The sequence below is a fragment of the Culex pipiens genome, chromosome 2 (genome assembly GCF_016801865.2).
Source record: "Culex pipiens pallens isolate TS chromosome 2, TS_CPP_V2, whole genome shotgun sequence".
Classification (NCBI taxonomy): Eukaryota; Metazoa; Arthropoda; class Insecta; order Diptera; family Culicidae; genus Culex; species Culex pipiens.
In genome coordinates, this window is record NC_068938.1 from 54,131,677 (window position 1) to 54,146,572 (window position 14,896).

General features: G+C 40.1%; 1 protein-coding gene and 1 pseudogene across 2 annotated transcripts; both read left to right on the plus strand.

The window, feature by feature from the left end:
* Positions 1 to 1,600: 1,600 nt before the first annotated feature.
* LOC120426126 (nucleolar and coiled-body phosphoprotein 1-like) lies at positions 1,601 to 8,757 on the plus strand (annotated as a pseudogene).
* A 19-nt stretch (positions 8,758 to 8,776) lies between these two features.
* On the plus strand, positions 8,777 to 10,442 carry LOC128092303 (claspin-like). 2 transcript variants are annotated; one of them, XM_052708236.1, is made up of 3 exons: positions 8,780 to 8,941; positions 9,001 to 9,534; positions 9,595 to 10,442. In XM_052708236.1, the coding sequence occupies exon 2, from the start codon at positions 9,001 to 9,003 to the stop codon at positions 9,310 to 9,312; it is 312 nt and encodes a 103-aa protein (XP_052564196.1). In that variant the 5' UTR covers positions 8,780 to 8,941; the 3' UTR covers positions 9,313 to 9,534; positions 9,595 to 10,442. The 2 variants fall into 2 exon arrangements, with proteins under 2 accessions (XP_052564195.1, XP_052564196.1); XM_052708235.1 differs by having other exon boundaries at positions 8,777 to 9,534.
* Positions 10,443 to 14,896: the final 4,454 nt, after the last annotated feature.

Below are 14,896 nucleotides of genomic sequence, written 5' to 3' on the forward strand. Positions count from 1 at the left end.
ACCGTAATCATGCCTCCATAAACTCACCTCAATCCTGCCCGCGAGGCACTTCCGTGGACCATAACCCCTCCTCTGAATTTCACCCACCTCCTCTCCCTTCAAGTCCCTGACGTGACCAAAAGCTTTCCGAGCTGATTGTGGTACTTGTTTGGTTGACGTTTCGAAAGCGATAAAACCAGGCTTAATACGGTAAGCCACCGGAGCGCCCAAAGCCAAGTTGCAGCTGCCAGCCAACCAGCCAGGATTAGTGCCTCCCCTCACCCGTCTGCCATCTTGGCCAAAGAGAACAATTGTCCCCTGTTGCCTACCCTTAAATGAACCATGTTGACACTTGGATAACTGAGCAGAAACTAACTTGACCTAAGCGACTTCGATTTCGATTGCAAAAAGATACCTTGGCCGTCCAGGTGTTAAGCCAGGAAGTGTGAGTACACGCAAAAGTGCTGCACCAACTGCCCAAGTACCGCGTCGTGGGAGGTTAATCTTAATGGTGATCTCCGTGGCGCGCGCGTTCGCGCCCAAACTTCGTCTCCGGACGTTAATTTCTGCACGCGCGGTTTTGTTGAGGACAGCGTTGCTCTGCGTTGTTGGCCAGTTAATCCACTTACGTCAATCAACGGACTTCCACCCCACAACCGTGAGGGTCCAGCTACAAAGAAGGGCTTGTTTACGCGCTGAAATTGGGTTGATGACGATTTTTTTTGGTGGGACAGATCTTTGCACTCGAGATTACTTTATTGTACTTCCTTACTGGATGACACCGTTAAAGCAGAGTACGTTTACAACCGTGTCAAGTACTGTCAAGAGTTGCGATTAAACTGCCTAAAAATTACGGTTTAAGACGTCTTCATATTTTTTAGAGAGGTTCAATGCTTTACGTTATGACTCACTTTAAAACATTTTTGCGATCATTCAATATCCGATGGTTTAAATTTCTCAAATTCATCCCTCAACCCTCCTCGCCTCAAACAATTCTGTAGCACGACTCAATGAAAATTTAGTAACTAGTAAATTATTTCTCCCCGATAGCGACGTGTAGTCCAAGTAATTCAGCAATCAATCTATAGTTTTAGCTGCTGTTGCATTCTGCAAGCAGGGTTGCCAAAATATCGAAATGAACAATTTATTCACATGGATTTTTGATTCTGTTCTTATTTTTCATGTGTGAATTTTTATAATGCATTTTTTACATGTAATCAACATTTTTGTAAAACATTCAATTAAATTTGACACCCCTTCTCCTAAAACATTTAGACACTGCCATCTGGCGAAAATGAAGTGATGACGTAAAGCTTGTTTTCCTCTCCCGGTCGCCCACCAGAACAATGCACCGGAGCATAGATTTCACCCCCACAAACTGGTGGCCCGGGGAACAAATTGCCAACTGGCTTCAGCCCCCCAATCGACTATTGTGTGTTGCTACAGATTTTTCTGCGCGGTCGTGTGCTGGAGCAAGCAAATATTTAGTTGTTTAGCTATAAAACTCTCGTTACAGTCGACGACGATGACGACGAAAAGGGTTGCCAGCACCCCCCTCCTGGTTGGCCCAGCAACAACAAGGGCCAAGAAATTCGTCATAAATCATAAAGTTTCTAGCACGATGGCGTCGACGGCGAGTGCGTTGTGGTCTGGACGTTGGATTATGAAATATTTCAATTTTGGGTTGAAGTGAGCCTTGTTTGCAAGTTGCAACCACGCGGGTACGAACCCTTGTACCTGGTGAGTGGAAGAAAAGGAAAGTGAAGGCGTCGCGTCTAGCCAGCTATGAATTAGTACAACTGTCAGTTTGGATTGTTTTGCTTTCGTGGATTGACGGGTTGTAGCGAGACATTATTGTGAAATATTTGCCATCAGACTAAATATCATAGTTTTGAGTCATCGTCCCAGATGGTAGAGGAGTACTTGCAATAGGGTTGAGCAAATATCCCTCCAAACCTTTTTTTACGAGAATTAATTTGGTCCACTGACGTCCAACACGATATCGGAAGTAGTTGCCTCGACCAATCTTCGATTTGAGTGAAACTTAGTACTAAGGGGTATTTTTCCATCTCTGATCATGAATCCGAGCCAGTTTTTGATATCTCATTACGGATGGTTATTTTCGAACATTCGAAAAAATAGGCGTTTTCAATAATTTGTGATGGTTTCAACATTTGGTGTCAAATAGACTTTTATGTAAAATTCAAGAATATTAAAGATACAATTATCGAAGTTCGGGACGATAACGATAATCTAACGTTATTGTTATCTAATTTAAATATATTCCTAAAATTGACTTAATCCAACCAAATTATGTTGAATTTTTAATGCTTTTTCTTAGCAAATATTTTTTTATTTCAAAGTATAAATACTAGAAAACTCACAAAATTTTACCGAATTTTCTCGAAAATACTCATTTTTTATAATTCACAATATGGTAGATAATTTGGTTAGTTTCAAAGTATACTTAAAAATCACAAAATACCGTATTTTTTTAATTTACATAATTTGCAATGTATGTATCAAATGAAGTAGAATTTGGTATGATTTCTACCACAAAATACCATATTTTTTCAAAAATACTAAAATTTTCACAAAATACCTTTTTTTTCGAAAATACTTAAATGTTCATAATTAGCAGTGTGGGTATCAAGCGATTTGAAATTTTACCAGCATTCTCATTGTTTTAGAGTTTTTTGAATGAAATACTTAAATTTTTCCTTCTATCGGATGGGGAAGTAAAACGTCGGTCCATTTGCCTAAAAAAGGTTTTGGGTGATTTACTTCACTTCACCTTATGTTGCTAATTATGAACATTTTAGTTTTTTTTCTCGAAAAAAATACGGTACGGTGTGAAAATTTTAGTATTTTTGAAAACATACGGTTCGAAAAGTACGGTATTTTGTTAAAAACTAGAGCATTTAATTCCAAAAATACTAGAACTCTGAAAAATCTCTAAACAGTGAAAATGCATGCAAAGTTTCAAATTGTTTGATATCTATATTGTAAATTTTAAAAATTTGAGTGCTTTCCAAAAAATGCGGAGTTTTGTGAAAATTTTAGAATAAAAGTGAAAAAGTTTACCAAATTTCGTTTCGTTTGTTATCCATGTTGTAAATTATGAAAATTTTAGTATTTTCGAATAAACGGTTTTTTTTGTGAAAAAATTGTATTTTCGAAAAATAACAGTATTTTGTGAAAAAAATTGTACTTAAAAAAATAAACGATATCAAATTTCGCTTCGTTTGATACCTATATAAAAGAAAATTTGAGTTTTTTCGTAAAAAACAGTATTTTGTGATTTTTTTAGTATTTCTGCATTTAAACTTACTACACGCTACTTCTTACAACTTACTAAGTTTTTTTACATGAAATTGATGGATTAAGTCAATTTTAGAAAGATTTTAAAAATGAACGGACGTTCTGACGATAACGATAACCATTATCGTTATCGTTAGACGATAAAATTATCGACGATAATTCTTACGATTAAAAACCTTGGTAAAATTGATCGCCCGTATTGATGACGTTCTCTGAATTAAAAAAAAAGTTTTTTTGATTGACAAAAATACAAAAATATTTTCAAAAATTCTGCCATTTACAGTTGGGAAATTTAATGTTTTATTCGAATCTGCAATAAACCGGAAAGGTTTTTTTTTAACAAAACTTATATTTAAAATTTCGTGTTTTTTGAAACTTTGCATGTTTATTTATTAGACACGATAGACATACACGAACAAGGAAACAAAGAGAAACAAAAAAAAGTACATCTCTACCCAGACATAAAATATTCTAGAAGAGTTGGTTTTGGCAGAATCCTGCTAGAATGAAGGAACATTTCTGCTAGAATGCTGTAAGAATATCCAGTTCTGTAAGAACTCTGCTAGAATCCTGCTAGAACGTCGTGACTGGGTTCTACTTTTTCTGTCATGGTAACAAAATGGCCTACATACCGTAACCAAAAGTAACAGTACTGAAAAGTTCATTAAAGAATATATTCGAGTGCTAAAAAGTTCAACTTATCAGTACTTGTATCGAAAAGAAATACGTTTTCGACATTGTTTTGGTTTTTGAGCAAATCAAATAGACGGACCCCAAATTAAAGCACGAATACAAAAATTTCACTAGAAATAAAATTTGCCAGGGCCTAAGTATAAAACCGACTGCATCGAAGTGTCAAAATCTGCCTGCTAAAAACTTAATCCAAATATCGCGTGTTCCCAAATCCCGCTAAACTCCCTTTCGCGCCGAATAAACGATGGCTTAAAAATGAGATACGACCCAATTCGGCCCGCCAGCCGCTACAAATGTCCAACATGAATCCGTTCAATTCGGTAAATTTTTATTGTGTTGTGCAACTTTTGACAATAAATTGTCTGTTTTACGCGAATCCGGACCCCCTTCCGCGACGACGACCACTGCTGCTTTAAAAGCTTTGATCCACCCACGGACCTCATGAGCCACCGTCAGTTGCAGCAATGCAGCAAAAGTGCATTATGCCGTTGACCTCAATTGTGTGCCAAATCCAGCGTGTTTCCCGGCAATGTTAAAAAACCTCGTTCCGCGGGAGTTTTATTAACTGCTTAACCGGCGGAGTGGAAGTGTGGCCGAATTTGTGGCAGCGCAGGCCGCACACGCGCCAAAATCCGGTGAAATTCTTACCGAATAATAATGCCTAATAAAAGCGCGGTGTGGCCGCATGCCGGGCTCTACGAGAAGTGCAATAAAAATGGAACTGATGTCAGTCAGTCAGGCTGGGGTTTTTGGGGATCTCAGAACTGAAAAAAATGCAAATGCCGCTTTCTACCCCGATTGTTGGGAGGTTCAACGAATAGGCTTAAATAAAAACTAAAATTGTTTTAATTAAAAGATGTCGTTGGTGAAGTGAATGAGCGTGGTTGCCATTCACCCCAGCTATCCTTTGTTTAATTCCAGTTGACCCTGGTTAGTGTCACTTTTGACGAGAAATGTTTGATCATTGGATGGTTGCTCACAGCTTTTTAAACGTTTTTTAAGTATTCTAGTCCGCATATTAAGGTTGCTTAAATTGCTTTATGGATTTGATAGCAAATCAAAAATATTTTTTTCAAATTTTACTGAACAAAGCTGAAAACAAACTAAAGAGGAGAATCTCCACCAAGTCAGGGCTTGGTTCACGGTCATAATGAGCGATGAAAAAATACTCATTTCGAGAAAATTAAAATCTCTCAAGACGGGTGGCCACGGCCTTCAAATTGTGCTAAATAACTGCCGCGGCACTGTAAAAGTGCGGAAAACTAGAAGCGTGAATGGTTATGGCCGGTAATAGCGCCATGGTTATGATAAATCACAGCTTGAAATGAACAATTCGTCATGAACCGCGGCGTAAAATGACTTTATCTCGGGTGGCACTCACGGGTCAGGAATGTGGGGAAAATTAAGAATTTTTATAACGGTGATCGGGAATTGTGCATTAAAGTTGAAGTAGCTAAAGTTGAAGTAGCTATTGAAAAAACCCAAATGCATGTCGGGATGGCTTGGCATGGTTGATTTTCCAGAACATAGTTTCGTGGGTTCTATTTAGGTGGGGTAATTGGGTGGCATTGGTGAAAGTATGATCCGTAAGATGGTTCAATTAGATTTTTGACTCGAGCCTCGAGTCGCAAAATAAAATTCTCACTGGGATGTGATAATTCAGCGGTTCTACGTCCAACCAGCAGGATCCACATCAAAAGTGCTCTGATTTAGTCAAAATTTGACTTTGGAGTTTCTTGGCCAATATATTAATCTGGGTGCTGGTTCGCAAAAAGGCCTCAATTTTAAACTGTCAGAGTGGAACCAATTTACCTTTCGTCAAAAGTAGAAAGTATTGTTATCGATACTTAAAAAATGTTTTTTTTTTTTTATTTTTTTTATTTTTTGCAGGAATGAAAATATGTGTGGTTTTTGAGGACCTGGAGTTGAAGTTAAGAAATCTTAAGAAAGTTGAAGGCGTGAAAGCAGACAAAAATCATAATACGAGTGCAACCTGTCAAAGCTGTTGTGCCACAGGCTGATGTACACGCTAACGAAAAACCACTACATGCTTGTTCGGCGCAACAAATTTTTTCGCGCAACAGAAGTGATGCGCACTTCGGTTTGGTGGTGCGCGGATAATATGAATAAAAGTTGTTTATGGATTCGATGCGGTTGTATCTATCCATATCTGTCTTTATTGTTGATTTCGTTTGAGCTGGACAAAATAAAACACATACTACTGATAGTAAAAAAAAGTCAAGCTTGTGCTTGAACAGCCTCCTACTTTGTAGATGTAAACAAAGTGGGATCACTCGAAAATCACGAAACGCATTCTATTCATCACCCAAATAACAACGATTAAGGAAGTCCTAGCTAAAAATGATAGGTTAAAAATTGAATTATCAACAAATATTTTTTATGGTTTGAACTAAAGTAGTGTTTCAAGTAAATTGTTTAAACGATTTGATTTTTTTAACGGGTCATATCAACCAGAGCTTTTGCACCCAGATTATTGTTACAGACATTTTAGTTTCTTCAAAACCACGGGAACTATCGTTTTATTATTTTATACATCCCCTAAGCTACCTTTTCCCAAAATATTAACAAAAAAAAAATATTTTTTTGTAATTAAATTATTCCAGGATTGGGTCCGTAAGATCGACAATTTTGGAATAAGAAGACAACAACTTCCTTGGTTGCAGTGTACAGTCATCCCACATATTCGGAACACCCACAATTCGGAACACTTTTGTGATAATTTGTCAATAGCATGACAAATGCATCTTTTTTGTCGACCCTACTATTTTTACGACCTTTATTTGGACTCTCTCTTGCTATTTCTCTAGTAAAAGTAGTACTTTAAGAACAAAAAACTGTATTTCAAGACTATTTTATTCAGAGCAGCAAATCACTGCCTCCAAATTGCCTGTTCCATAATTGTGGGAGGCACAATAACACCTCCCACAGTTGTGGAACACCTGAATTTAACTCATATTTTTACAAAAAAAAAGTTTTCAGACCATTCATAAAACATAATTAAGCTTGAGTTTCGTTGGCTTCAGTGCGTGAAGTCATTATTTTGTAAAAAATGTGTACACGCAAACCAACTTCGGTGAACATCGGATTCTCACTCGCCTTTGACCATCCGATGCTCACATTTATGAACATCGAACGTTCAACTCGCCATAAACATTACGCACTCCAATGCATCACTTGATGGTGTTCGTGTATTTTACGTGTCTAACGCGATGACTTCCTCTTCTTTTTTAAAGTAGCGAAAGATTCTTCTCGTTCTTCTTAGAACGAGGAAACGTCAAATCCATCCAAGCAAGCCGAGTGTGGTTTGGCGATTTGGTACCGCGTTGTTTATTTTAATGTGCCTAAAAGAAGGAAGTGGAAGTGCAGCAAAGCTGGCGTAGGTTCGGGAAAAGCGGTGAAAATCTGGACAGAAGGCTTATTTTTCAATTCCCGACGACGAGTGAGGCGCATTACAGTTCCGAGTAAGTCAATTAATTTCTCCACTTTTCCATTCTCCTGATTTATCGATTTCGCAATGTTGATTCTGTTTTTTTTCCTCTGTTCCTTCTAACCTTCTAGCAGTGATCGGAATGCGGAAATGTTGGGCAGCACCGTTCCGAAGTTGTTCGGATTCACAACAGCAGCAAGTACCGAGTTTTGTCCAGATCGAAACCCACGGCGGCAAGGACATATCCAAGCACCTGGACAACACCTTTCAGATCGTGCTGAAGAAGAAGCTCAAAAAGAACAAGGACCGGCAAGTACGAGCTGGACGTCGTAAAAGTGGTCCTCACGTTCTGGCCCCGGCTGTACGGGAATCTGTCCACCGACGTGGAGCATCGGGAGCGTGAAACGGCCCAGCAGGCACAGGTGGCGGTCATCGCGAAGTAGTAGGCGCTGGCCTGGATTTCGGCCCAGTACGACACGTACGCTCCGGCAGCCAGTTTGGCGAGCCATTCGTTTAGCAGTGCACACCCGCCCGCTGCACCATTAAAAGAAAACAATCTCAATCTTTTCCCCCGTTTAGATCCAACACCCCTGAAGAGTGCGAAAAAAAATACCAGCGCTGATCGAATCATAAATAAGTTCGTGAGGCAGTCAACAGCAGCAGGACGACCAGGAGGAATAAAAAAAATCGCGAGACGGAATCGCCGATGACCCTGGAGTACAACTCCGATTGCGAGCTGAACGAGGGTGACACGCTGCGCATGGAATATTCTGACGAGGATCAAGAATCGAAGCGTGAGGATACCAAAAAGTTGGAGGAACCTCCCAGTTCTGCCGTTTCACAAAAACAGCAGAGAAGAGGGTTACTCTACCGCGCAGCAGAATTTCTCGACTAGTCGATAGTGACTCTGAGGATGAGAATCCGGAACCCAGCGGAAATAAGAGTCCAGCTGGCACCACAACTTCAAAAAGCTGTCCCGAATCATCGACAGCGATTCCGACGAGGCGGACAGAACCGTCACGACTCCGCGAAACCTAATTGCTGAGTCGGGAAGCGACTTGGACCAGCTGGCCAAACAAAACCAGGCGATCGACGCCATCGGGAACGAAGTCGACAAGACTATGAGCCGGCTCAAGTCGTTGGTGGATTCGGACTCGAGCTCGGGAAGGGATCAGGAATCGGTTGATGAAAAGAAGCGCAAAAAGAAGCTCAAAACAAAGAAGGAGCGGTCCCAGGCCAAGGAGAAGAAAAAGGACCCGAAGGATCTGCTGGCCAGTGTGAGTATTTTGAGGTTGCTGTAAAAGGATCTAAAAAGTTGATTTATTTTGATTTCAGCTCAACCGGGACTTTAGCGACGACAGTCGCTCAAAGGCTAGCAGCAGTGGCGGCAGCGATTCCGAGAGCAGATCTGGCGCCGCCAGAAGTGACTCTGGAACGGAGAATCATGACCACAAAAAGAGTCGCAAGACTAAGAAGAGTTCTGAAGATAAACCGCAACGGGTATGAATCTAATTTTCTTGATGTCTAGAGTAGATTCTAATAGCACCCGTCTCTTCCAGATGTTCGCCAAGACCGCCGAGCAGATGAAGCTGATCCAGAGGGAGTCGCAGCGGATGGCGCGCGAAGCTTCGGTTTCTACGCCCTATCACAACCCCAAGCAGCGCACGCTGGAGGAGTTTCTGAACCGGCGTACGGTTCAAAATCCGCTCGAGTTCCCCGTGGACGGCCACCAAAGCCAAGCCGCTGCCATTCGAATGCCTCCGGAACAGCTGGAAGCGTTCGCCAAGTATCTGGAGGAGCGCGAGAAGGAAACGATCGAGTTCTTCAAGAGCGATAACGTCCCAAACGGAGCCTGCAGAGGAACCCGTTGAAACGACAAGAAGTGCCAGTCTCGGAACCTAAAGCGACGACAACCCTCCCCGCCATAGACACGGAATCGATCGAGTCGCTGGGCGTCACCGACACCGAACCGGACGAGCTGGACGGGCTGGTCAATGACGCTGCGGCAACATCTACACTCGAATCGTGCCAGATTTGATCCGTGAAATTATTTCGCAGCGGTGGTGATTTGAGGAATTGGAACTGGAACGGAGGTTTAAAATTCTATATTGGGATTACTCGTCACATTTCCAACAATCTGTTCTTATTTTCAGCTCGTGGAAACCGTCATGCCGAGCCTGTACGTCGTTTCGTTAATCCGAATAGCTGTCCGTGGCGACACTTCCGCACACCTTCGTGCCAATTCGCCTTGATTGCTGCAGGTCGGTTCTTCCGACCGATGGAGGTCGATCTGGTGCTGGTTGACCAAGCGAAAACTCGGATGGAAACCGCCGGTCGACTGTTCCGTCAGAGAAATTTTGATGCACTGGAATCGAACGGTCGAAGGTCACATAGCGGCAGCATTTTTTCCTGACTCTGCTACTAGGATGTGGTTTTCCGATGACTGGAGTAACGAAGATTTATTGTAAAACGTTTGTTGTTAAACTGAATTAAACATATTTTAACTTGTTATTGAATATTTCCTTTTGTAGGGAATATTAATTAAAACAGATGTTTTTATTGCTTGAACATGAAAATTAAACTAAATAAATGTAATGTTTTCAATATAAACAGTTTGATTTAGTTTAATTTTCATGTTAAAGCAATAAAAACATCTGTTTTGATTAATATTCTCACAAAAAAATATGTTTACGTAAAATACTCACAGCCAACAACAGAGCCATCTAGCGACAAAATATTAAACAGAGCCATCTAGTGGCGAAAAGCGGCACTGCCCAGCAGCGGCCATGTACGGTGGCGCCGCCAGCGTTGAATAGCGAAAACGCCAAAAAGCTGCGCGTGACGACACGCACACAATCAAACGAACTGTCAAATCCCATTCAAAGCAAGATGAACATCGGATGGTCAAAGCGCTTTGAGCATCGAATGTGCATGATCGTTTATGACCATTCGATGTTCAAAATTTCGATACCAATGGTCAAAGAATTCGCATTGGTTGTTTTGCGTGTACTCCTGGAGATAAGCAAAGTTTGTTTACATCCGTAAGAAAAAAGTGTTCCGAATTTGTGGATTTCAAGGGTCAAAGTTTTTCTTCAGAGACGAAAAAAATAAAAATAAAAAAAATTCCAAGTTGTTTGATACATCATTTGAAAGATCGCAAAGCTTTCAAATGAAGGTAAAAGCAAATCATTAAGTTCAATTATCGATTTTCTATGATTTTTTGAACATTGGCCGATGTGTTAACTGTTCCGAATATGAGGGATGACTGTACTCTTAAATAACCCGTCAACTAACATTCACAGATTATGTACTTTGTAGTTAAGCTTTATGTTGTGTCATGCCGTCACCATCGAGCAGTTGGCGACAGTTCCCGTAATCGATTATCCAAACTAATCCATCGTCCGATTTGGTAAATTTTCCATCGATTTTTACCTCCCAACCCGATCGGTGGTTGAACTCCCAACAGTTGCAACCCCAGCCAGGTGCCCCGTCACGTTTTATTGATTTATAAAAGTTATTACGGAAAATGTGACATAAATATCCAATCGGACACGAAATTTATTGCATTCAAATGAAAGTAATTTGCATAAATTTGTTGGTAATGTAGACATTTCCATTTTGGCTCTCCCAACCTCCGGATTTCCCCCTTCCTGCAAGATCTCCCGCCTTTTGGGGCCGTTGCAGGTTGCGCGGAGGTTGGCCAAGCAAGAACACCCTGTCCCACATGCGGGTCGTGGCCACAACGGTCTTGTTGGCGTTGTTTTGACTAGTCTCTCGCGGAGCATAATAAGCCAACCGTTACGGACACACACTTGGGCCGACCAACCAGATAGAACGGAACCGGGTAGATGGCAGATATTACGCTCTGAAAATGGTCATTCCAATCCTATTATTCAGCGGGTCCGGGGCCAGATCCTGGAACCGCCGTGAGTGTGCCGCGCGGGATTAGCACCGCCGCCGATCAATCGATTCAATTCAGTTGGCCATCGGGATCGTTAATTTTAATAAACGATCCGCCCGGATAGAGTGGCAGTTAATTATGGCAATTTGTTTCCCCCATTTGCTGTTGGAGAGAAGGCGAGAGGATTTTCACCCGGGACCGAGGGGTCTTGGGTTAGCGCGACACACCGGTAATTCCAGCCTAATCGGATAGCACTTTCGATGAGTTATTGGAATGGCCATCGATGGCAAACTGTCGGGTTTATAGCGCAGAAATAGATATATGTGCGTGTGTGTGTGTGTGTGTGCTGCTGTTGTGAGCTGTGATGTCCACCATGTAGCGGATCTATGCAAATGGGCACCACCACAGTACGAACAACAACAAGAGGAAGACGACGGACGGTGGGGAAGATTCGACTCCTAGGAGAGAAGGCGTGGCCCAACCCCGGTAGGTCTTGGCAGAAGATGGAACGAAACGGGAATCGATCGATTGGGCGACGTTTGCTAATTTCAAGATGGACCACCCTACCGCACGGTGGGAAGTAACGGTGGTCAAAATTTACTGAACTACTAAAAATAGATAATTTTCTTTATTTCATATTTTGGACCAAATATGAAATTTTTAAAATATTTTTATTGAAAATATAAAAAAAATAGTATATTTTACACATTGAAAATTGGAACAATATTTTTTGAGATAGACCGTCAAATTGAAAACTATACGCCATTTAGATGATACTTAAAAAAAACATTTTTAGCTATTTGAAACTCAAATAAACCAAAAAATCGAAAAAATACATAAAAAAGCTTTAAATTCAAAACAGTACTGTGTTTAAACGATTAAATGTTTAAATGTTTAAATGTTTAAATGTTTAAATGTTTGAATGTTTAAATGTTTAAATGTTTAAATGTTTAAATGTTTAAATGTTTAAATGTTTAAATGTTTAAATGTTTAAATGTTTAAATGTTTCAATGTTTAAATGTTTAAATGTTTAAATGTTTAAATGTTTAAATGTTTAAATGTTTAAATGTTTAAATGTTTAAATGTTTAAATGTTTAATTGTTTAAATGTTTAAATGTTTAAATGTTTAAATGTTTAAATGTTTAAATGTTTAAATGTTTGAATGTTTAAATGTTTAAATGTTTAAATGTTTAAATGTTTAAATGTTTAAATGTTTTAATGTTTAAATGCTTAAATGCTTAAATGTTTAAATGTTTAAATGTTTAAATGTTTAAATGCTTAAATGCTTAAATGTTTAAATGTTTAAATGTTTAAATGTTTAAATGTTTAAATGTTTAAATGTTTAAATGTTTAAATGTTTAAATGTTTAAATGTTTAAATGTTTAAATGTTTAAATGTTTAAATGTCAAAATGTCAAAATGTCAAAATGTCAAAATGTCAAAATGTCAAAATGTCAAAATGTCAAAATGTCAAAATGTCAAAATGTCAAAATGTCAAAATGTCAAAATGTCATGTAAAGTGAATTTGAATATTTACTTTTTTTTGGCCAAAAAATTCCAGGAAATAATCCAAATGTGCCACAATAATCAAACAAGTTTGGGGGACCCCTCGGGTTCTGAAGGGGGCAACGCTCTGGCCACGGTGGCCAATAAAGTGCGAGCACGACTTGACTTGACGCTCGTCTCATGTCACTGACGGACTCGACAAGTGTGATGTGGTGGTAGGTTTTTCGTAAATGACATTTTCTAGTCGTAAATCTGCGCGCCCAGGCCATCGGATATCTTTGGGGGGTGATTATTTCGGTACGGGACGCCCCTTCGGGAGGGACATTCCAGATGATCAATGGCGTGATGAGATAAGACGAAGATTTACAACCGCGGCGCGGAGTATCGAGACAAAATACGGGTGATGTTATTAGAAACGGCGTTTTTTTTTCTCGATGGGGTTCGAAATTGGGCGGTAGTTTTTATTGCTAATCGAATATCGAATGCGGATTAGGAAATTGTTGTATGCGATCGCGCTGGGTTGTTTATTTTTTTGCCTTTAATTTATTTCTGGCGACAGAAAGCCATTTCAGAAATTGGAATGGCATGTTCCCATTAAGATCGCCAAGTTTGGTGGAGATTTTGGGGCGAACAATATGGGAACATGGCGTGTCTAGTAATTTTATGGCTAGATCAGCCGCACAGATCAATCAAAAATCGCTGGTTGTTTATGGAATCGCTACAATCGTCGCTCAGAGCTGTGATGATCTTTAATGGTAAATCTATTTTTTTTTGAATCGGTATAAGTTTGGTTGATTTGTGATTCTTGTTAAAAAAGGTCCTCAAAATTTTGGATTTTAAATCATGTCCCCGAATAATAATCTTTACCTGAAATCGTGGGATGCAAAGAAGTTTTATGACTACTGATTATAAACTTACGCAAAATTGCATTGCCACTGCCAAATAAATATCGCACTCAAACAAAGACATTCCACGAAAGTCCCACGACAGCCGCCGCCTGTGAATAACTACGCTACGATCTACCGGGACCCTCTGCTGTGCGCAGATCCATATTTTGGCTTTTTGAAAAATTATCAAAAAGTACTTTTCTCCAAAATATGACCCTGGCCGCCTTTTGAACCCCACTCTGTTTGTGTCCTCACTCGGAATCCCATTAATAAACAAAACAGCAACTGTGCAGCAGCGTTCCGTGTGTATTAACAGATTAAACAACCTGAATTGTATTTTTTCAGCAAAAAGGAGAGAATCAAATATGGCCACTACCGCTGCTCGCCTCAACCCCAGGGAAGATTAAATGTATTACAATGATTAAATCGCACTAGGTGGTGTTTATTCGAACTCGCCTGGTTTATGACATGTGTTTGCGAGTCCTGGCCAAGTCCCGGGATGAGTTATGTCCGCGGGGCGACTCCCAAGGAACGGCGAAACGGCAGTCTCGACAAAAGTGTACAAATATTTTAGGGGCCCAACTCGGAGACCCCTGGTGGTTGTGCGGGCCCCTCCTGGGACGGTTATCCTTTCGAGGGTTCCCCCAATTGGAACCGACTTCAACCAACGCAACGAAACACGGACTCTTCGGTTGAAAGTGGAACATGCAAATCGTTGCGGTTCAGGGGATGTGTCTCGTATCTTTAGAATTTATACAACAAATAAAATAAATAATCGTCCAGCGCCTTAAAATTCCGTGGAAAATCAATAACCGACCAGGAACGATCGGTGGATTTACTTCAGAGAGCGCGATTTGAGAGGGAGTTTATGATTAAGAATCGTGCTGATTATTATTAAAAATTATCACGAAACAGTCCTCACCGTGTTCTGGCCGCGGTCAGCACCTTGGACACATCGGGACCGACGGTTTTTTTACCGATTGAACCTACAGTGATACTTCAATGACTTTCAAGTTTTTTTTCTGAATTTGCGAAATTTCGTAATTTGGAATTGCAAAAAAATTACATGAAACTCATTGCAAAACTCGCTCCCAAATGCATTTTCAAAGTATATTTGGAGTTATACTTTGAAATATTTAATTTTAGGATTACAAACATAAAA

Excerpts from the sequence above, each read along its gene's own strand:
- LOC128092303 (XM_052708235.1), top strand. The coding sequence starts at position 8,944 with ATGAATCTAATTTTCTTGATGTCTAGAGTAGATTCTAATAGCACCCGT.